The sequence below is a fragment of the Zootoca vivipara genome, chromosome 8 (genome assembly GCF_965207765.1).
Source record: "Zootoca vivipara chromosome 8, rZooViv2.hap1.1, whole genome shotgun sequence".
Lineage (NCBI taxonomy): Eukaryota > Metazoa > Chordata > Lepidosauria > Squamata > Lacertidae > Zootoca > Zootoca vivipara.
This window is the reverse complement of record NC_142591.1, coordinates 55,057,827-55,082,379: the sequence shown is the minus strand read 5'-3', so window position 1 is coordinate 55,082,379 and position 24,553 is coordinate 55,057,827. Positions and strand designations below refer to the sequence as shown.

The following is a 24,553-nucleotide window of genomic DNA, read 5'->3' as shown; positions in this document are numbered from 1 at the left end:
CCAATACATTGACCATTTTTCCTCAGTCTATATGACTTCCTTTTATTGACTTCTGTGTGGAAAAAAGCATAACGTACTGCAGAGTACAGTAATTAACATTTTATGAACACATCAATGTGTGTGTGTGGAAATACTAGCCATTAATGGATTTTTTTCCACTCTGCAGTTACAAAGTACATACATATCGAACAAAATACACTTTGCTTCCAGCAGATAATCTGTTTTTAATCCTGTAGAGATTAATTTAGGAATGAAAGAACATCCCGGCATCTCTAGTTGTGTGGGTGTTTGCAGGAGCTAGAAAACAGAAGCAAGCTCCAAAGACTTAATTTAGCTCACTCTTCACTCAGACAGCTGCTCGCTACAGCTACGAAGAGAGACAAAACCACCCTACTCAATCTTGATTTGGTACATCTACAAATATGATGTACCCCTTGAAAATTTATTTAAGGAATTTATATACCCCCACTTTTCACCATATGTCTCAAAGTGGCTTACAAAAACAAAATTCAAAACATAAGGAAATAAATTGTTAGGACAGAATTCATGGTACAAAGAGCTGCTAAAACAAAACTACTTTAACCTGATGTCTGAAGCTTAGCAGGGATACAGTGCCTGCCTTGAGTTCTAATGCGAGGGAATTCCATAAAGTTGGACCCATTACACTGAAGGCATGTCTCCTCATTGAATAATGCTTCTGGTCCATAGGGTCTAGAGAGCTCCTCCATCTGATCTCATGGAATGGAGTGTCCTAGTACAGGGCACAGCTGACTTGAAACTCTGAACAGGAGCACACTACGCTAAAAGGTTTTGTTGCAGGTCCTATTTGTGCCAATTATTATATTTATCCCTTTCTAATTTGACATGGAATCAGGACTTACAACTAGTTTACTCCTGTGTGGCACCCTTCCTGACAAAATAAAAATCTTATTCCTTCATATCAATTGGATATATGTGATGTCATCACTGAAAGGACCTCAAGTGGCAATTTTAGCTCTTGTGGATCATAAACTGAATATCTGGAATTCAAGACTATTCAACAGATAATAATAATTCCCTATTCTTTTTTATAGGCTTATTTGACAGTTCCCATCCACTCATATTGTAGGCTTGTAGGTTAGATCCACATCACTGTCTGACCAATAAAGTATAAACCACAGAGCCTTTATTTCTTAGTTCGTGATCTTTTACTTGGCTCCCAGACAGCTATTTCTTTCAAATAAGTGCAGGAAGAGTGTGCTACCACAATTTTAATGTAACCCAGGTGACTTCTAATCACAATGGTGGAAAAGAAGGCACTGTTGCCTTTACTGGTTTCCTTTCAGATATCTCAATTAAACAAATTCTCTTGGTGTTTATTGCACTTGAAACAAGAAGTCTATGGCAATGCATTTTTCTGAATTTCCAGCAGATGGCCTTACTAAAGATCCCATGCTTTTAACAGCTGAATTAAATGCCTTTAACTGTTGAATTAAACATGTTGGTTTTGATACACCACAGCTGGTGTATCTTTCAGAGCGAGTTTAGCTTATGTGAGTAAAACGGAACCATGCTCATTCTGCACAGTACAGTTGCACTGACTTTAGAATTGGTTTACTCTACACCCAAATAACAGCAGCATTTACCCAGTTTCTAGAACAGGGCAGCTGGTCATGTCCTTGGAGAAACATATATGTACAAAATAGTGCAATCTACATTTAATGGAAATGCAGGAAGATATAGTGAAGCAGCTCCTTAAGAATGGAGCACAGACCTCATTACCTCTACTGAGATATCTCAGTATCTCTACACTATTGAGTAAAAAGAAACCCCTTTATAAGTAGAAACCCAAGGCAGTATCTGGCAAAAGGACAAATTTGGACACAGTTCGTCTTCTAACAACGTAATTCTTCCTCCTAGTACAGTATTTGAAAGGGACAATAGTGACTCAAATCAATACAAATTTAGGAATTCATATTTCACTATGGAATTTAGGGTTCATTGTGTATGTGTATGCATAAGCACATATATAAATGTCATAAACAAACAAACAAACAAACAAATGTGTGCATAGCTGTCACTAATGATTAATATTATAAACTTTATGGCAACGACAGCTGCAAGGACTAAAAGGTATTGCAGGAAGACACCGAAGAGCAGTAAAATGGTATGGAAAATTATAATACTCTATGTACTCTAAATATTTACATTGTTGATATGTTTGTTACATGAGCTTTCTTTGCCAGGGTAACAGAACGCTGGCATAGAGGCTGGGAGTGGGGTCTTAGAAATATTTGGCCTACGTACCAATTCCCACCCACCATCCATTTCCACCTCTCCAATGAACCATTCTGTCACCATATGTCAGCTGATATGTTGGAATATACTCCACAGTGGTGGCAAATATCCAAGATCCACTGGCACAGGCACTGGTTTGTGTCCTAGCCAGTGGGAATGGGGCAAAGGAATGAACAAAAGAAAACAGATCTCAGGTAAGCATGTTTTTTCATTCCAAATACTGTAAATGTGCTTAGGATCAGGGTGTCAATCTCAGGCAGCATTTTGATTTTGTTCATTATGTAATGGACAAAACAAATTGAATTATTTGATCAAAAATGGTATCACTTAGCAAACACAACACAGATTAGACTTTTTTTAAATAGCTCGCCTTAAAATGTATTGAAACTGTATATTAAAATGTCAGTCACAGAAATTTACACTGAAGGCATACACTTGTGAAATTGACAGAGCGATGAACATAAAGCAAGGAAATTCTAAATAATCTGTTGGCTTACTATATTTCAATTACAGTGTACTACAGGGCCACTCAAGGGTGGGTAACCAACCATTCAGTAAGTCATATTAACTATTTCCGAAAAATATGCAAACATGGAAAACTGAATTACATTTGGCAATCACTTCCTGAGATATGTTCAGGAAGTGATTGCCAATAATTCAGTTGGGTACTATAATCATAAAAATGTGCATTTTATTATCAAATGAAAAGGCATGTCATTGTTTCCTGAAACTGAAATACAAAGCTCTTAGTGCGCTGCATTTTCTGGCATCTGTTCAGGTTTCCAATTTTTAAAAATGAATAAAAGCAAGCAATACATCTTTGAACATTTTCAACTGTGCTTCAAATAGTGCATACGCAACACTTATTCAAACTTAATCCTTCCCTACAGGCACCATAAACTATATTTTAAATGAGTTTTTGAAGATTTGGTTTGAAGAACCTGGGATCATAGGCAAAATGCATTTAGTAGTTATGCCTAATCTGTGCTCTTGCAACCAAGACCAGCCGCGTGCCTATTTCAGGACATGGCTGACACGCACATAACATCAGCATTAATCAACTTACTTCGAGAAAGATTCTCCAGGGCTTTACCCAGCTTCTTACTTTCTTGAAGAATATGGTTCAATTCATCAAAATCATGATGCTCTGATTTTGTCCTCCAGTCCCATTTGGGATGTTCTGCTGATCTTGGCACTAAAGTAAAATAGAGTATATTTTTCTTATTTCATATTAGAAAAAATTGATAATAATGAGCCTGCATGGAAGACACAACTTTCCCAATGCTACCAAAGTCTTCCCCAAACTTGCTTCATCATGATTTTAATTATCACGCAGCTTTATTTCTATCAAAACTGATTTTGCAGTCATCGCTTTTACCTACAGTGCCCTGGTAACAACAGAATGTGATCATTTAGTGTCACTTTCAAGGGACCCACTCTCAGGAAACCGAGTCAATGTTAGCACAGGGAGTAGTAGCAGGCCTATTGCCAGGGATGGGCAGGCTGGGCACTGTCCCTTTCACTGCCTTCCCGGACCTTCAGATGCTTTTGGCAGTGGGCAGCAGTGTCGCTTTTGAACGTAAGCACTACATTCCTATCTGCCCTACCTTGCCATGGATGATGGCCATCACTGGCACTGTGCCAAGGACTTCTGCAAGTCTTGAAGTGGCTCTGAATGGTGGCTCCTTTCAAAAGATTTGGGATTTCTTAAATGACTCCAGTGGTGCAGATAGGGAAAGTGTTTCTGCAGCTCCCTTCCCACCCCGGTGGTAGGGGAGACGGAAAATCAGCCTTCATACAACATTTTAATTATATATTTCCCCCTCCTTCCACAAAGTTCCCCATACATACAAAATAATAATAATCCGCCAGTAAGAACGAGACCAGTTTCATTGTTTATGTCTGCTATCACTATAGGAATTTCTTATGGGAGATAAGAATAAGAATTAGGGAAATTCCTTAGTAATACTCTCGACCTTCACTGGCTTTATAGTCACCATTTATTTTAAATCACAATTTCCATTTAAAATCAGAATAGAAGCTAGCTAAACCCCCTGTCCTATTACCTGAGTTATCATTATCTCCTAATACCCAGCATGCAAAGCAAGTAACTATAAGTACACCAGATTTGTCATGGTTTATGTATAATGTTCTTTTAGATTTCCCCCTCATAACAAAATTGCTCTCAATTTATAACAAAAATGTACTTGCTCATGTTATCCCTTTTTGATTCCCTCCCCTCAAATATTTAAATAGCCATTCAGTAACTCCTATTCCCCTGCCCCAAATTCTGTTGGCATTCATTACACTAAAATGGCAAATGAGCACATTTGTGTTATACAGTGGAGTCGGAAGATACATAAAGGGAGAAAAATGTCAGTGTTGTGAAGCTGATGGTATAATCTTAATTTAACGCAGCCAAACAAATATGTCATGCTCCTAGATACCTCAAAATAGGTACAGAATGTCTGTATGCATAGCAGATGCACAAATGAATCATGTAAGGTGTACTGCAGTGTTACAAGTGTAAAAAGGTAAGGTAAAGGTAGTAAAGGACCCCTGGACGGTTAAGTCCAGTCAAAGGCGACTATGGGGTTATGGTGCTCAATTAGCTTTCAGGCCAAGGAAGCCACTGTTTGTCCACAGACAGCTTTCCGGGTCACGTGGCCAGCATTACTAAACCGCTTCTGGCGCAACGGAACACCGTGACAGAAGCCAGAGTGCACGGAAATGCCATTTACCTTCCTTTTGCTGCAGTACCTATTTATCTACTTGCACTGGTGTGCTTTCGAACTACTAGGCTGGCAGGAGCTGAGACAGATCAATGTGAGCTCAGCCCATCGCAGGGATTTGAACCGCCAACCTTTAGACCACAGCGTCTCTGTGATGCATCACAAGTGTGAAGTACGTCTGCAATACACTTTTTAAAAGCAGCTGCTGAGTTGTGTTGCCTTACACAATTCACTTTTAAACCAGTGTGTCACAGGACACGACACACATTATTATGTTTATCCAACGCCGAGTTGTTCATTGCCAAAATCACATCTACAGCACAAAGTAAGTTTTTTTAAAGGTGATAATGCACTCCTTCTCACAGAGGACCTCAGCAATTACAGTTAAGGGAACACTACAGAGAATTCTGTGGCCAATTCCCAGGGTTCTCTAGCAGAAAAAAACACCATTCTACCAATATCACTATCAGCTTATGATTTAAAAGGAGAATCCAGTTTAGTTTTTTTATGCTGGAGGCAGGACTCAGGATAAAAATGCTGCTCCCATATCCTATATAGTCACAGAATTAGAATCAACTAAGAGATCATGTAATCCTATCCCTATCACCAAAACAGAATTCTATACTTGTGTGTGGGTGTGTATCACACACACACGAGAGAGAGAGAGAGAGAGAGAGAGAGAGAGAGAGAGAGAGAGAGAGAGAGAGAGAGAGTGTAAAGCTGCAAGCGGCCTCTGCCCAATTTTCAATCTGTGTTGCTCCTACCACGGCAGTCACAGATCAGTTTTTTTCTGAGTCTCCTTGGGGAGAATGCAGGTAGCTGCAATGTGGAAAAGAGGGCAGGAAAGTCCTATGGTGAAAACAGACTTCAACTTCCACAACTCTGGACCCAGCCCATGATTTTTCTCAATAGCAATCCAATAGTCCCACAGTCAAACATAGCTATATATTTAGTTATTTTATGTTGCCATATTTATAGGTTTAGTACTGGGTATTTGGAATCTATGCAATGAAAGGAATAACCTTTTACCACCATTCCTACATACTGTAAATCCGGTACTACTTTTACAAACAATTACAAATTTATCTAGCGGCTGTAGAGTAAGATTTCCTCCTAAACATTTTATTTTAAAACTGAATATTTTATCATGCTCATTATTTTCCCTTCTCAAATATACATATTTCTTCAACCATAAATTGTTTCTACACAAGACAATATCATGCAGGAAACAAATGAAATAAAACTGAATATGACACATATAATGTTTTAAAACAAATTATGTACATATGAAATCATAATATTATGACAAGCAACCCATATTTGAAATAAGAGTTTTTCATATTGACACATTTAAACTTAAAAGTGCAAGCCCCAGTTTGGGTCATATTTCATTTCTTAAGAATCAAAAGGTAAAAGTTTGAAGAAATCATTCATTATTAAATATGCTGTACATTTTCCTTACAAGATTTGGACTCTGGTGATGGGGGCGAAATGTTGGATACTGCAAGGTCACTCTTTGATTTTTTAGGCTTCTTTGCATTTGTCTGCCAGGGTTTATCGTAGCTTCTGAAATCTCTTCTTGTTCCTTTATTTTCTATTGGGAGAAGAAATAAGATTGTATTTGCTTAGTAAGTTTTTTTTTCCTTTAGGCAAATATGTAAAATATAGCTTGATAAAAACAAACTCATTCAAAATAAGGTATACTGTAAAATATGCATGTAGATTGTGGCTCAGTTCACTTGTGTTAATGTGTGCACTTCCAGAAAGGAGACTGTGGCCACTTTACTCCTCCTCTGGTCAGCCATGTACTGCACTGCAAAGGAAACACATGAACATTTTGATATATATATATATATATATATATATAGAAAAGTAGCTACAGGAGGCTGTCTGACCGGTCAGAGCAACAACAAAGGAGGGTGCTTCTTAACCTCTTCCCTCTTTTCCAAAATCACCATTCCAAAGGTGTATTTCCTTTTACAGGGGAAAAGACAAGGGTCCCATATCTTTTCACCCAACACACACATAAGCCACTTAGGAGGAGGCAGACAAAGTCTTCAACATCAGTGGTACCTCAGGTTAAGTACTTAACTGGTTCCGGAAGTCCGTACTTAAACTGAAGCGTACTTAAACTGAAGTGAACTTTCCCATTGAAAGTAATGGAAAGTGCATTAATCCATTCCAGGCGATGAAAAACACCCCCTAAAACAGCAATTTAACACGAATTTTACTGTCTAATGAGACGTACTGTACTATAAAAAAAATAAGACAGTATTGTAGATGGAAAAAATTAACATTTACAGTGGTACCTCGGGTTAAGTACTTAATTGGTTCTGCGGTGCCATTCTCATCCCGAAAAGTACTTAATCCAAGTGGCGATAGCGCACGTGCGCGAAGCACCAATAGAGCACTTCTGCGCATGCGTGAAGCACGCAGCTCACTTCTGTGCATGCGCGCGTGGCAGAACCCAGAAGTAAACACTTCCGGGTCCGCAGAGTACTTAAACTGAAAGTACTCAAACTGAAGCATACTTAAACCGAGGTATGACTGTACACCGATTCCACCACTTAAACTAGCAGCTTCCTGTAAAAGAAGACTAGGTGAGAGAAGCAGGAGACCGAGGGTGCTTCCAAACAATTTGCTTATTGACCATTCATCCTGATTTGTTTACAGGGAGATTAGATGATGCTGCATCAAACAAGGGTTAGCCCATACCTTCCAGGGCATTTCCCCATCTTTCGTTATTGGAAGAAGTCCAATGTTTGGGGGGGAAGCATGTTTGTTGCACAGGACCTCCTGATCAACAATAATTGTGCAGCCTGAATTTGCCAATGTGTGACTGAATCCCACCTAAAAAAAATGAGTCTGGAAGCACTCTGGAGTTGGAATGGTGGGAAGTGTCATAGTGAGTGGCAGGTGGGAGGAGTTAGTAGAGAAGGACAGGAAGAAGAGGTAAAAGGTCGTTTGTTAAGACAGTTGGTGGTGAAAAGCAGAGTAGGACGTGTCAAGTGAATTTATCAGGTAGCAAAAAAATTCCCTACTCTTTATTGACCACATGTTCCTGGTTGTTATGATCCCTAAATAAATACAATACCTAGCTGTTCAAATATTTGATATGTTCTGATCCAGGTATATTCCAAAGTAAAATGTCTCACTCCACATTCTTGCCTTCATTTGCACAGTCAAGCAAATTTAAGAAGAGTCCTACCACTTAGTAAGTGGTAGCAATGTTTACCTATACATTTATGATGAGTCTGTATCCAAGGGGCAAGCTGGGCTACCAGACAGCTAGTTACCCTGGCTTACCCAGTGATTTCTAGGGACCAGAGCTCCAGGGATGTCACACTCCCACAGCTGCTTTTCCGTAAAAAGCAAAGCATCAGGCACTGTTCATGAAATGACTGCATACCTAATTTGGTTCTGAATGAAGATAAAATTTTACAGTTGGGAGGACTAGGAATTTCTGGCATCCAAGAATCTCGTCAACAATGCACTATATAAATAAAATATCATTACAGAATAATAATAAATAATAACATGTACTATATAAATGTTTAGCAGTGTTAATCTAGGAAAACATGGATACAAAGCCTAACTCAACAAAAAGCTTACAATGTGACCTGGGCACAATCAGTCATGCACAACCAAATCTACATCCAAAGACTATTGTGATGAGAATATGGGATAACCCCATGCACAAGTCTGAGTTCCCTGTGCATTAAATTAAATTAAATTAAATTAAATTAAATTAAATTAATATATGAGCATTGTTGTACCACAGTCTTCCCCAGCCTGGTGCTGCTGGATTACCATTTCCATCGCTGACCTCTGATCATTGGCTATGCTGACCGGGACTAATGAGAATTGCAGTCTGAAACATCCGGAGGGCACCAGGTTGGGTGGGGAATGACTGTTGGTTGGTACTTACTGAGAATTCCCTAACATAGCTGCCAAGTTTTCCCTTTTCTCGCGAGGAAGCCTATTCAGCATAATGGAATATCCCTTTAAAAAAGAGATAACTTGGCAGCTATGTTCCCTAACATACAATTATTTTTCTACATACCTGAAGTTTCACTTTCTGCCCAGAGAGCAGCAGATCCAGACAGTGTCCTCTGAAGCTGACTACGACTTCCCTGTTTGGACTGGAGGTGGTCAATGAGAAATGGGATTGGATGATCCGGAGTCTCTGTTATCAGCTTGGTCATCAGTTCCTTAAAATCATAAAATCAAAGAAGTATTTTAAAAAATCACCTTGTGATGGCAGGTGATTGAAATATAATTAATAAGCGCACATTAATCAAAGCCTATTTTAGAGGAGATTGTGGGTGATATCCAACACCATTTGTGAAAGGAGCAGAACTTGCTTGTGTAACAGAACTTCCTCTCCATGCAAGTCTGTTCTGTGAGTTCCCCCAACCTTCTAGAGCAAATTGTGGGCGGGGGCCTGTGGTGATATTGCCCCTTTAAGACTGGTTTATGGGAATGGGTTAGAAGCTCAGATTGAGATTGAATCCCGACAAGACAGAAGTACTGTTTGTGGGGGACAGGAGGCGGGCAGGTGTGGAGGACTCCCTGGTCCTGAATGGGGTAACTGTGCCCCTGAAGGACCAGGTGCCCATCCTGGGAGTCATTTTGGACTCACAGCTGTCCATGGAGGCGCAGGTCAATTCTGTGTCCAGGGCAGCTGTTTATCAGCTCCATCTGGTACGCAGGCTGAGACCCTACCTGCCCGCGGACTGTCTCGCCAGAGTGGTGCATGCTCTAGTTATCTCCCGCTTGGAGTACTGCAATGCGCTCTACGTGGGGCTACCTTTGAAGGTGACCCGGAAACTACAGCTAACCCAGAATGCGGCAGCTAGACTGGTGACTGGGAGTGGCCGCCGAGACCACATAACACCGGTCCTGAAAGACCTACATTGGCTCCCAGTACGTTTCCGAGCACAATTCAAAGTGTTGGTGCTGACCTTTACAGCCCTAAACGGCCTTGGTCCAGTATACCTGAAGGAGCATCTCCTCCCCATCGTTCTGCCCGGACACTGAGGTCCAGTGCCGAGGGCCTCCTGGCGGTTCCCTCGCTACGAGAAGCTAAGTTACAGGGAACCAGGCAGAGGGCCTTCTCGGTAGTGGCACCCACCCTGTGGAATGAGCTCCCACCAGAGGTCAAAGAGAACAACAATTACCAGACCTTTAGAAGGCATCTTAAGGCAGCCCTATTTAGGGAAGCTTTTAATGTTTGATGGATTTCTGTATTTTAATGTTTTGTTGGAAGCCGCCCAGAGTGGCTGGGGGAACCCGGCCAGATGGACGGGGTATAAATAATAAATATATTATTATTATTATTATTATTATTATTATTATTATTATTATTAATGAGATCACATATAGCTGTCTCCCATTAAGGCTTCAAGGGAATTGGGTGGAAGAGGTGAACGCCCATGGTCTAAGTTCCCATAAAACCTGGATTGGTGGGAGCTCTCGCCAGCCAGCGGTCAGCGTTTATTTGGGCTTTTGGCAGCATCTTGTTCCATTGCTCAGCCTACGAGATTTAAGTGTAAGCTTTTACGTTAATTAGCTGGATAAGTTAGTGTTTGTTGTTTTCATATTTTCTGAGCTGTTTTAATCCGTGTAATTATTTGGAGTTTTGCACTCTTGTAGGGTTTTGTTTTAGTAAAGTCTGTGTATGGTTTTATGAAGTTTGGTCTGGTCTGAGTTCCTGAACCCTTTAATTTTGACCATGTTTTTTGGAGCAAGGGTCATCCATCACAGGGCCCAAGGAGTTGGGAGAGGTGGGTGGGGAGTTCTGAAGCTTAAGTGTAAGTTCTTGCACAAACAGGATGATTCAGTTGGAGACAACCCATTGGTTTTTGAATATGCTATCTTGTTCATAAAAACCTTTGATGAATTGCATGTGTATAATATGATCTTTACTTTGGACCAAACTACATATTACAAACAGCATCTTTGTGGGTAAAGGCAGTTGTGAGGATACTTGGTGTGGTCCTGATCTGGACCCAAAGTGTGATACAAGACTGCACAGTTCTTTCAAAAGGTGAGCACAGGGCCCGGCCCTACAGCTCCGGCCACCCGCCGCGCTGGGAAACAGGGCAGGGAGGGGGCGCCGGAGGGATCCGTCGCACCACGGCGCCAAATATACTTAAGACTGCCCTGGTGAGCAGACTTTTTTTTATAAAAGAGAGAGAAAGAAGAAGAAGAAGAAGGGTTTGGATTTGATATCCCACTTTATCACTACCCTAAGGAGTCTCAAAGCGGCTAACATTCTCCTTTCCCTTCCTTCCCCACAACAAACACTCTGTGAGGTGAGTGAGGCTGAGAGACTTCAGAGAAGTGTGACTAGCCCAAGGTCACCCAGCAGCTGCATGTGGAGGAGCGGAGACACAAACCCGGTTCCCCAGATTACGGGTCTACTGCTCTTAACCACTACACCACACGTAATCCACGGTTTGGCCCTTAGCCTGCTATCCTTTATGCAATTACCTCTGAGTAAGCCCCATTGAACTCAGAAGAATTTAGAAATAACTTAACATAGGATTGCACCTAGGCAATATATCCCCTGGCTCTTGCAGAGTGTTGTGATTATGAACATATGAACATGAAGTTTAAAATCAAGTGTAAAGTATTCCTTTTTCTTTCCACAAGGCAAATACTACTTCTTTGGTGACCCATTCTTATAAATCATCTCTGAACTACAGATCCTGCACACAGATTTTTGTGTGCACAGAGTTAAAGAAAAGTTTGGACTACAGCCAATAAGTTAATCACACAATTTTGATAATCTGGAAACTGCTGCACTGGATTCAGCAGCTCAGGTGGTGGGAGTGGTGATAATTTACAAGACAGTTTAATATACAGCAATATGAGCCCAAGTAATCAGGGGAATGGCGTGGGCTGATTTTGTGGGCTTTAGATGACAGGCATGTGCGGGTGCAAGATAAATGGCAACAGGAGTGTGTTCATTAATCTTTGCCACCTTCATTGTGCGCAAACGAGCGAATAAGAACCAGTGTGATTGCCATATTGATCTGTAGGCTAACTAGTAACTCATTTACTATTCCTCTCAAGTTTTTATTTTCTATTGCAAGTTGGAAATAAAGCCAGTGCTTACAATCTTTTCTTTAAAAGCGTGACATACATTTCCAGTCACTTTCTAAATGTATTTTTCTCTCACTTCCCGCAACCCACAGTTATGTTGTCTTCTTTCCCACCCACCTCCAAGATTCTCCGTCTTTTTCCTTATGCAAATGTACACTGATAGCACATGATAAAGAATAATATAAAACAAATATAAAAAGTACGTACAGACTGAAATGTTGGTATTCCACTAAAATAAAATAAAAACAACCATTTCACCAAGTTGCAGTAAACAGAGATGTGGAGAGAGTTACCAATTGTCATCTGGCTCCTTTTCTCTTCCTGCGCTGTCATCTATCTATGAGGAGCCATTCTGCCTGACTGCAGCAGAGGGAGAAGTGGTCTCACATCGGCTCAGCTGAGACCAGCTGCCTTTGAGCTCTTTTGCTCCATTACAACTAGTCATTATAATAATATACAAGAAGTGGGGCCCTGCTCCGCTTATGTCTATTAGAGTGTAAGCCTACGGGCAGGGACTGCCTTGTTTTTTAGTCTCTATTCGGCAACTGAAAATTCTATGTACTTCATGAATCAACTAAAATAATATATATTTCAACCATGAAGTAGACATGTTCTCCCTCCCCCGCCACTGCCCCCAAAAGCCAGTATTTAAATGCATGAAGACAAATTAAACTACTGGATTTCTTATAGCATAATTCCACCATAGTGTACAAAAACACTTGATATGGTTTTACATTGAAAAGTGGGATACAGAATGTGTAAGATAAATATAATACACACACACACACACACACACACACACACACACACACTTTACAGGCAACTGGTAATGTACATACATTGTCTACAAATAGGCTGCACCCCGCAATATGGGAATTTAGGGAAAATTTTATTTACTAGGGGTTGCCCCCTGCTCACTCTGCTCACCATAGCTGCCAAGTTATCCCTTTTTTAAAGGGATTTTCCCTTATGCTGAATAGGCTTCCTCACGAGAAAAGGGAAAACTTGGCAGCTATGCTGCTCACCCAAGCAACTCACCCTTTGCTTTTCATCTCACCCAAGCCACCCCTCTGCACTTCCCTTTGACCTCACCAACCATCTTCTCGTTACTCTGGGCCATTGTTGGCTTCAGCCCTGCTGCCTGGCCCCTCCCCCTCTCAGTAACCAGCAGCGACTCAGCTGCCAGGTGGTCAGGGGAGCACCACTGCCCCATCACGCTATCTGTTATTGTTTACTTTGAGAGCTAAGCTTAGTTTTACCTTGTATGGGGGGGGGTAGACAAATCCCACGTCTCTAGCAACTTTATGAACTTTCACAATGTTGTAGGATTTACAGAAAGGGCAATGTCATATTAACAATCAATACTACCATGTAACATCTCATTGGAACGGATCCCCCAAGGTTCCATTGCTGGGGCTTCTCTGTGATGCTACGCTCTCCCAACCACCTCCTTAACATAGCAGTTCAATGTTCCATTACCATTCAGTTGGTTAATGTACCCTTGAAGTTGCATTAAAATTTTACAAAGGTAGTTATATAACTTCCTTCATCTGGGACAGAAAAAAATAATCTACAAATGAAATAACTAACTGGGTATCTTTCAGACTCAATGTACAAAATGTTCAGGGTAATCTTTTTGCCCTCTATCAGCAACAACCCGGCAGCTTCGCTGTACCTGCCCTCATTAAAGCAGAAAGGATTCGCTTCTGAATTCTTTACTTGCCAATTTATTACTCTGAATAGTAACGTAATCTTCATCAGCACTCCTTCTCCCTTGATTTTCCTCATTGGTGTCATTCACATATTTGATTTTTCTTTTCTCAAAACCACCACCCACATGCTTTTTAAAGGGACTGCATTATTCTGCAAATTGGTTTCTGAGTTACCTCCTTTTACTTCTTTCATAAATGTGACATTTTCCAGTACTCTAATCTTGCCTCTTTTGGATGTTTTTCTTTTCCAACATCCATACATAGCTGTGGCACTATTAAGAAACCTACTAAATTCATACCTGCTCACAAAGGCTTTACCTTTGCAAAGGACCTCTTTGCTTACAGGCTATTGAAATAGAGTTCAACATTTCATTTACAGTAGGTCTTTTTTAAAAGCTATAAAATGGTCTACCTCCAGCCCATTTACCATTCCTTTTATTGTTTTCCAGGTAAGCAAATGCAATGATAAAGTGCAGTCTCAGCATTCACTGCATTTCCCCAGCCTAGGAAGCAGAGTTGTGTGTTGTGGATGCTTAGTTCGTGTGCTCTCTCTCTATATATATCTCTCACACACAGCAGGAAAAAAGAGGAAATTATCTCAGACTGGGGCAGCCACAGCACACCAGTATGTTTCTCTGATGAAGAACATAGCAATGTGTTATGCTTGCTGCCTCTCCAGTCTGACCTTCTTTCTCTTATAAAAGAGAAACAGAGAAACAGACAAAGAGCACTTGGGGCCGGGGTTAATCAAATGCTTCTTTCCTTCTTGCTTTAAGAGAAGGGCATCTGTAAAGGTCTCTGCCAGTTCTTATTTCCAGAAGGCAGTGAGCTAGCGCCGCTACAGCAGAAGTACAGCAGAGCATATCATGCCACTAATGGCAGTTGCCAGTTCCATTTCAGAAGTTGTAAACATGCGATCAAGCTTTATTCCCCACTCGCATCTAAGATTTCAGGGTTTTTCTCTCCTCCATAATTAAATCTGTAGGACAATCGTTTGGCAGGTTCTTGAAACGAATCCATGAAAATATGGGTTCTAGACAGCTGCTGTTTCCAGATCATCTTCAAGGCTAGCCCTACATAGAGCACATTATGGTAGTCAAGGTAGGAAGTGACTAAAGTGTGCAAAACTGTGGCCAGCCTATCTCGTTTCAGGAATGGCCATAGCTGGCAAACCAACCACAGCTGGAAATAGGAACTCCTAGTGACAAAGGTCACATGTACCTCAAGTGACGAAGTTGAGTCCAGGAGCACCACTACACTACTATGTATCTGATATTTCAAGTGGAGTACAACTTGCTCTAGAACAGGCCAACTGCCCCACTTGCCAGACATGAGAACTATCCATCAGGAGAGCTTCATTCTTGTCAGGATTCAGTTTCAGTCTACTGGCTTCCATCCAACCCATTACCACTTCCAGGCACTGGTTCAACAAGAACACAGCTTCATCAGGTTCAGGTGGTATATAGAGTGGTAAAGCTGAGCTTCGCCAGCAAAAATTGTACTGAGCTCCAAATCTCCTGATGACTGCATATAGCTTCTTAGATTGCTTCATATACGATAGATGTTGAATAGCATTGGCGATAACATGGGACAAGACCCCCAGCAAAACTGTCATGTGGTCAAGCAGAAGTCTTCCAGTGGTGTTATCTGAAGGTAACCCTACAGTTAGAAGCAGAACCAATGTATCACTGAGCTCCAACCCCAAACACTCTAACAGGATACCATGCTCTTCAAAGGCGTGGTATCCTTATCAGTATCAAAAGGCACTGGATATCAAGAAGAATCAAGAGGATTGCACACCCTATGTCTCTCTCCCAATACAACTCATCAATCATCATGTTTCGATACCAAAATCAGGCCAGAAGCCAGACTGTAATGATTCAAGACCATCTGTTTCATGTAAGTACTTCTGCAATTCACAGCTATCACACTCTTTATAATAGCATTGCACCAAAAGGGGGCATTAGCAATTGGCTGGTAAGTCTTTAAATAAAGACGTATCTACCTTCTCCTGCATTGAGGCATTTGCCATCTCCAGGCCCCTATATCTTTACAAGTCAGGACGGACAGAGATTGAGAGCATGTAGAGCAGTTGACCAACTCCCTACAAGTGTCTTCACTTTACCTTCAAGCCACAGTAAGTGAAACTGATCCCAAAGAACAGGACCAGATGGCTCTCTAGACATGTCATCAGAGACTATATTAATAGTAGTGTCAAGGTCAGAGCAAAGACAAGCAACGTTATCCTTGAAATGCCTTGCAGATTTGTTGCAGTAGGCTCCAGAGGGTTCTGCTGTTACTGGCTGTGATCCAGAACTCACAAGCTTCTTTACCACTCTGAAAAGCTCTGCCAGATGCAAGTACTGCCACCACCGCCACACAGTAGGTACAATTATGTGCTCTTATTTGTGTTTTATCACTGTCAGTGTGAGACTTCTGCCACTTGAGCTTGAGCCATCACCCAACTTGTTTCATTGTTCTAAGCTCACTGGAAAACCAAGGCATACCTTGGGCTGTGCAGTGCAAGAAAGAGCACATAGGGGCAATGGTAGCCCTGGGCCTGCCCATCTCACCATTTTATAGTGGGATCAGAGCTTCATTGGGAATATCAGACATGCCAACCAGTAAGTATTCAGGGATGAACCATCCCTGCAGTCACCTTCAAATCAAACCTCATCTGGAAGTGATCTACCCATGATGACAGTGTTACAATCGCACACATCCAACTACGGAACCATACCCAATCCACTCTGGAAAAGAATCAGAACAGGAATGTAACCTGCAGCACATGTTGAGCTAGTGATGTACGAAAACAGCCACATGATTCTCATTGCAGGCATGAAGTCCCAATTTGATCCTATCAAGACAGCTTCGGAATATATGTCCTACAATAAAATCACTTCACTTGGGGAGTTCTCCTATATATCATCCCTAAAACTGTCTCTGTCAATTCTGACAGGAAGGCATTTAGGCAGTAGGGTGGGTGACACACCAACAAGTTATCTGTTCAGTTTCCCCAGCTAAACACCAGGTACAAACCCCCAGGTGCAGTGGCTTCCTGACAGGAGACATAATTTGTTTTGTATAAATGGCAGCAACTCCCGCAGCCCTTCAGCCTATGTTAGTGCTTCACTAAGTATCCAGAGTCATTGATTTCCTGCAGTATTTTTTTCTGCCTCACAGAAATATTTACTGCTTGATCCTATAACCCATAACACCAGTTTTATACTGACAGCGGGGCCATATCATATAAACAATTGTTATGCTTGCAAGTGGTCTCTCTTACAGATCAACAAGGCAATGTAAAGGCCACCATAATGCAGTACTGTGTTTTTTAAAAAGAAGCATTGTGGGTTGTAGAGGATTTATGTAGCTTCTTCTCAAAAACCATCTTCTCAGAAGTTCTTCAAAAACCAGTAACCTACTTTACTTGGAAGTAAGTCCCACTGAGTTCAATGACGCTGACTTCATTAGTTAAGTGGATTGAGTCTAAGTGGATATAGGATTGAGCCATTTCATAAACAAAAAAGAAATATTAAGCTTATGGCTTCCATATACTAATTAAAAAATTACCACAGACATAGTCCCATCTCTCTCACACATTTTGTTTCCAAAAAATAATCTCAGGTGCAAGTGATAAATCAAGAAAGACTTAAAATGTAAATTGTTTCAGAACTGAATTGCACATTAGAAATAAAACCTCATTAATTCTACAATAAGAAAACCAATAGCAATTCAGGTGAATATTGCAGACTTCTCCTCCTCTTTAAGTGTTTCATTGATTTCCATTTTCATGAGGTTAAAAAAAGCCAACTATCCTTTTAAAAATTCAGGTCCTACTCATTCAGTGAATAGGAGGTTAGGAAGACAAAGAGGCATGGTAAAAATAAGATGTCCTGGATTCTGCCTGCCATCTTCTTGTATCTCAGCCTTAAATACATTTAAATACATTTATTCTTGTATCTCAGCCTTAAATACATTTATTCAAATCCAAAGCTATTATACAATATATGCACAGGACCTACTGCAGCAATAAAACTGCTAGCACATTTGCATAGCTGCCAAGTTTTCCCTTTTCTCGCGAGGAAGCCTATTCAGCATAAGGGAAAAGCCCTTTTAAAAAGGGATAACTTGGCAGCTATGCATTTGCATAGCTAAGCAGGGTCCGATATGGTTTCAAATTGGATGAGAGATTGCATGTTGAGATTCCTGTATTGCAGAGAGCTGGACTTAGATGACCCTAGGGGTCCTTCCAACTCTACAATTCTATTCTATGATTCTATGACCTCTGTGTGAACAGGGCTGCTTCAATTATGGGAACTAAATCCCAGAAAGCTGCCTTATATTGAGTCATACCATTGCTCTATCTAAATCAGTATATTGTGCACACCTAACAGGCTCACACCTAATGCTAAACCATGGTTTAGTGGTATGCACATGATTCTCTGCGACAGTGAGTGAGTGCTGCACCCTCCTCTTACCCCTGGCTGGGAAAAGTTTTGCTTTACATGGTTCCTGGCTTCTTTTTAAACATAAAGCAATACTAGTTTAAAACTAATTTCAGCATCATAACCTATGGTATGAAATTGCCTTAGTTTGCAATTGGTTAGAGAGTGTTTTAAAACAAGATTCCTGGTTAAAATCCAGGAACGGGTTGAAGTGAAACTGAATTGTGGCTTATTTGCCTTCTCAGCAGACTGGGAAGACTAGAAAGGAGAGAGGAGCGTTCAGATATGTTCCTGCACAGAATGCTAAATCAAGGTTTAGTGGCAGAGGCTTTCCAGTGGTTTAGACAGATATCTTTCCTAGCCCTGCTAGGAAATGCCAAGGATTGAACCTAGAACTTGTCATGCAAAGCACAAGCTCTATACTTGCTACAGCTCCTTCCTTTGCTGTGAGTACACAGTACAGCCTTGATACAGAATATTCCTCAATGCTGAAGCGAACACAGCAGCTCTCACCTAAGTGGGACTTTATGCACCAACAACAAAGGTACTGGATCAAAGCTACTGCTTGCAAGAAAGTCCAGATGATTTCTAAAGATTGTTTCCACATAGGTAGAAACCTCAGCCTAAGCTGATACTGTTTTATTTATACATTGGAATGCTTAAGTAATTATTTTAATTTAAAACACACAAATCCCATTATGACTAAAAGCTTGTTCAGATATTCTTGGTTTATTGCAAACTTCATGCAAACTGTATGAAGTTGCAGGGAGCTAAGTTGCAAAGGTAGGAAAGCTTAGCACCCTCACCTTGTTATTTATGCATTATTGGACAAAACAGATAGAGAGAGAGAGAGAGAGAGAGCGCAATATGGGCGGTCTTAAGCATATATCTGCTGGCCTAGCAATGCAAATTCTGTTGTTGGTGAAAAGGTGGATGGCCTGATTTCTATATAGGTGCTGAGTGAGCAGCTCCCTTCAATAATACCCCTAGGTTCATCTTGATTCTAAGTATACTTCAGAAATATGAAATGCACTATACCAGTATTAAAAAAGAGGATTTAGAAGCCTTGCTTCACCCCAATCCAAAGTATATATGAAACAGAAAACAGCAATATCAAATCTCTTCAGCACTAAAAACTGCTGCAGTAGAAAATTTAGCTGTGTGCAGTTTTCTACTGTGATTGCACAAAGCCTTTTTAGATTCTGTCTCGTTTTTCAAAAAACCAACAACTGAAAGCTCTGTTTTTAAGAACGTACACCTTAACACAAAACATGGTAAAAGTTAACACTGTAAAATGCCTTAGTGGTTTTAAATAAATATATTTTTTTGATATTGAACTATAGCAACAGTTCCCCTTTATGCTGGCTCTGGTGAGTTTTTTTTTTTTTTATGTGCCATACAGCCTGTTTTTGTTGTTTTATTCCAATTCCTTTAATTGTTATGATTGTTTTATTTTGTTCTTTGAATGCTTTTAGCTGCTTTGAACACTCTTATATTGGAAAGGCAGCATAGAAGTCATTTTCATTAATAAATAGAATGCTACCTTTCTTAACAAGTCCAAGTAAGCTGCCATAACAGCCTATTGCTAAGGAAAAAATACTGTAATACATGCTTACATATTTCTTAACTATAAAATAAGCCCACAACTTACACACATTTAACTTGTGTGCATTCAGCTTTATGCGTGTGGAAAACAAATTAAAAGGGAGCGGAATTCTGGGGGAAATTACTTTGGCAATCCCCTCCACCTTTGAACCCAATGCTGTACACAATTTTTGCTTTAGGTGCAACCTCCAGAATGTAACCCTTGCATAAATTGTTGGCTTACTGTATCTTAAAATGTTACATAGTTTATTAAGAAGACATTATGCTGCAGCCCTATGCATATTTATTTACACATCAATAAAGCCTACTGGGATTTAGGGCCAAACTAGAAATTATTAGAAATGTGTGCTTATTTCAAAAAAATACAAATAGTAGCCATGGGAAGGTGTGTGTATAAAGGTAAAGGTAAAGGGACCCCTGACCATTAGGTCCAGTCGTGACCGACTCTGGGGTTGCGCGCTCATCTCGCATTATTGGCCGAGGGAGCCGGCGTATAGCTTCCAGGTCATGTGGCCAGCATGACAAAGCCGCTTCTGGCAAACCAGAGCAGCACATGGAAACGCCGTTTACCTTCCCGCTGTAGCGGTTCCTATTTATCTACTTGCATTTTGACGTGCTTTCGAACTGCTAGGTTGGCAGGAGCTGGGACCAAGCAACGGGAGCTCACCCTGTCACAGGTATTCGAACCACCGACCTTCTGATCGGCAAGCCCTAGGCTCAGTGGGATTTAGGGCCAAACTAGAAATTATTAGAAATGTGTGCTTATTTCAAAAAAAAATACAAATAGTAGCCATGGGAAGGTGTGTGCATAATAATTACTGAGGACTCAACTACATTAGTAAAAATACTAAAAATGCATTATAATACTGCGACACCAGATGGCGCTGTAGAGCTGAAATGCAACTCAATTGTATTTTCAATTGTGAGATTTACAACTTTTTTGCAGAGCATTTTCCTAACCCCTCCAAAAATCAAAGAAAAAAGGAGCCAGAAATCTGACTTAACGTCACAGTATTTGGAAATAAACTGCAACCAGATCAGGCTTACTTCTGAGCAGGCATGATTAGGCTCCGACTGCCTCAATAGGATTTTTATACACCACATTTTTGTGTATAGTGTATAGTGTATAAGACGCACTATGCACTATCCGTGTATATGATGACCCCTTATTTTAAACTTCAATAATTTAGGAAAAAAATATAGTCTTATACACGGGAAAATATGGTATACTGTATACATATTTGAATTCCTGACTTTGAGCGTGACTAGAATGCATAGTTTTCATTACCATATGGGGAAACTCTAATATTAGACTGTTACCCAAAAGCCAAAGCCTGTAGTCTTAGAATGACATGGAAATTCATTTTCAGAGAGACGTAAGATACTATTTCCTATTAGCAGAACCTACATTTCATCAAGGATCTATACAGCAGAGAATCTGTAGTCAAAACTAATTATATTGATTTAGCAATCAGGAAAGATCATTGCAGACAAAATTACTGATCTCAGTCATAATTCCCTTTTCCCGCAGGTGAGGAAATCTGCTTTTTCACAGGACGTAATCACAGACATAAATCTGTCAGGTTAACTATTTGACAGCTGTATAGCTTTGTGAAATATTATCCTAAGAACTACTGGAACGAATGTATGTATTTGCATTGCTTCATGTCATTTGGATACACTGTGTTTTGTTATTCCAGCCTTTGACTGAGGGCATCTTACCTTCAAACTAGTACTGTAGCTCTAGTCACCATATGCAAATGCAACATGTGAACCAAATCAGTGACCACAGATATAATCAGGGGAGGGGGGTGTATTTGATACTGTTTTAATCATTCTGCCTCCATGTCACAGTTTTTCCAGCTTCCAGCTGGAGTAAAATGTACAATATGGTTACCCTGACCAGAATAAACATCAGGATATTCTTTGTACTACAGGCAGTTTTGGAGACAGGAAAAAAAAGAATGAAGGGAATCAGATTTTGGAGATTATGCAAATGCAGATAGGCTTGGACTACCGGTATGTTCACTTTCTTTGTAGAAATGATGACACATGAGAAACTGTGGAGCATGGATTTCGAATTGGGGTAGAAACCACAGAGTACTGTACAGTATGTCTCTGTTCCACATTTTGGGTATCAAGGATGCCTTTAAAAAGGCGTTTCACATATCTAAGCATCTGCATGCATATTGGGACCCAGAACCATAGCAGGGGCCCCAAATATATCTTCATGAGTATATGTAGTCAATATGTTACATGTTTGCCATGAGAAACAGTGGTGTACACACATGGAACACATTTGCTGTGTAAAATAAGACCTGCCACCAGAACCCCATGTCTCGGAAACAAGCTGTGCCCATATTGCCCAACTTCCAGTCATCATTACGTACAATGAATGTGCCATGCGATTAATGCTTCATGCTTACTCTCTAAGTGTCCCCACAGATGGTTTTATCCATTCTCCATGGCATACAACATTTCCTCCTGGTAACGGGAACAGGTTCTGATTCTGCAGTTTCCTTGTAGCATGCATGCATCACTTTCATGTTAACTCAAGGAGGAAAATGCAATCTCCTCTCACGCCCCCCCCCCCATAAGGTTTTAAAAGACTATGTGTACGCATGACTATGAGAACCCAAACATTGTGAGGAGACACCCCGGATTGAAGAGATTCAAGAGAAAATAGACAAACAGTGAACCAGAACCATGCCAGGACAAAGTACTGTACAGACCAGACCTCAAAAAAGGGCAAGAAATCAAGGTGTAACACGCATCGTTAAGAACAGAGCATTTTACACAGGTGACAAAACTGTTATAATACAAAATACTGTGGAAAGAACATGTACAGTCTAGAATTCTATTTGTGCCCCCCCCCCAAAAAAATGTAGCTCAAGATGCACACCAGGTTACAGGCATAAGAAAGCCCTCCAAATAACACTTTTGAGCTCACAAACGTTGAAAACAAATTCTTCAACCAGTATAAAAGATTAGGGAAATAGTCTTCATAACATTTTTTAAAGTTTGCACAGATTTGAAAGTCCCTTCGAGTAAGGAAAATGAACCCTGTCACTTTTGTTTAGTCATTCCCGGAATGGTGATCCTAAATGCAGTTGCAGCAAAAGAGACAGTCCAAGAAAGAACTTGATGTCCGAAAGAGCTCATTATGTGATTAGATAATACATAACCAGTAAAAGTGAAGCACAGCAAAAAAAGGAAAAAAGCCTAATTCTAAACATCAATCAAGCCTCTGATTAGGGAATCTAGGTTAGGATGTATGGCCAAAATGCCTAAATCTATAAGGCACATGTAAAAACCAACTGACACATATGCCAGGACACAGCTTTGCTACTGTTTACTTCTCAAAATAAACATTCATTCTGAATTTTTCCTTCCTTAAAAGCCCCTTGTCTTCTTCTACTCCATTTCCCTCTGCTTTTCTTAGTTACAGGTCCTCTATACAGTGGTACCTTGGGTTGCAGACCCAATCCGGGTCTGCAGTTCCCGGGGTGCCATTCACACCCCAAAAAGTCCGCAACCCAAGCGGCGATAGAGCGCATGTGCAAAAGAGCGCTTCTGTGCATGCATGAAGCGTGCAGAACGCTTCTGCGCATGTGCATGCGGCGGAACCTGGAAGTAAACACTTCTGGGTCCACCGCGTTTACAAACTGGAAAAATGTAAGCCACAGCGGACGCAACCCAAGGTATGACTGTACTGCCATTAAGTCAGATTTCTGACTCCTTTTTTTCTTTGATTTTTGGAGGGGTATGGAAGACAATACTTACCAGAGTTCTCCATCAGGTTGGAAACCACACGTGAAGATTTCCCAGAATGCCACCTTCTGAGGCATTCCCCCCCCCCCGAATAATAATAGGGCCATCTACCATCAACTGTGTGAGGAAGATTTCAGGAGAGAGGGAGGCAGGTAAAGACCACTTCAGAGCATGATCCTGCTGGACTTCCCAGCCACAAGATCATTCTAACCAGTGCTACTTTTCCAAGAGCTTTCCTTTTAGTAATGAGATACACTGGAGACTGCAGTGTCTTTAGGATATATGGTTTATTTACACATATATACTTATATCCTGGGACGCGGGTGGCGCTGTGGGTTAAACCACAGAGCCTAGGGCTTGCCGATCAGAAGGTTGGCGGTTCGAATCCCCGCAACGGAGTGAGCTCCCTTTGCTCAGTCCCAGCTCCTGCCAACCTAGCAGTTCAAAAGCACGTCAAAGTGCAAATAGATAAATAGGTACCGCTACAGTGGGAAGGTAAACAGCATTTCCATGCACTGCTCTGGTTCGCCAGAAGTTGCTTAGTCATGCTGGCCACATGACCTGGAAGCTGTACGCCGGCTCCCTCGGCCAATAGAGCGAGATGAGCGCTGCAACCCCAGAGTCGGTCACGACTGGACCTTATGGTCAGGGGTCCCTTTACCCTTTACCTTTTACTTATATCCTTAATACCCTAAGAGAGTCTTGCTTCTCCCATAGCCACAGCCTTGGATACAAACACAAATCAGATAGGTGGGGTTACTGGGTATAAATAATAAGTTGTTGTTGTTGTTGTTGTTAAATCAGGCGTGCCTCTGACCCCCTGGCTTCCTAGCCTGCTGCTTGCTTCCAGCTTCTAGCTCAGGTAACTCTCAACTCTGCCCTTTGTCTTTCTACCAGC

At 40.9% G+C, this 24,553-nt stretch overlaps 1 protein-coding gene across 2 annotated transcripts in view; it reads right to left on the bottom strand.

The window, feature by feature from the left end:
- C8H8orf34 (chromosome 8 C8orf34 homolog) overlaps window positions 1-24,553 on the bottom strand; it is a 94,023-nt gene that overhangs the window by 64,010 nt on the left and 5,460 nt on the right. For both annotated transcript variants that reach the window (XM_035125357.3, XM_060277763.2), the window contains exons 2-4: window positions 9,073-9,220; window positions 6,472-6,603; window positions 3,344-3,472 (exon numbers count right to left, since the gene is read on the bottom strand). In XM_035125357.3, coding sequence (XP_034981248.1) covers window positions 3,344-3,472; window positions 6,472-6,603; window positions 9,073-9,220 — 409 coding nt within the window. The remainder of the gene's footprint in view (window positions 1-3,343; window positions 3,473-6,471; window positions 6,604-9,072; window positions 9,221-24,553) is intronic.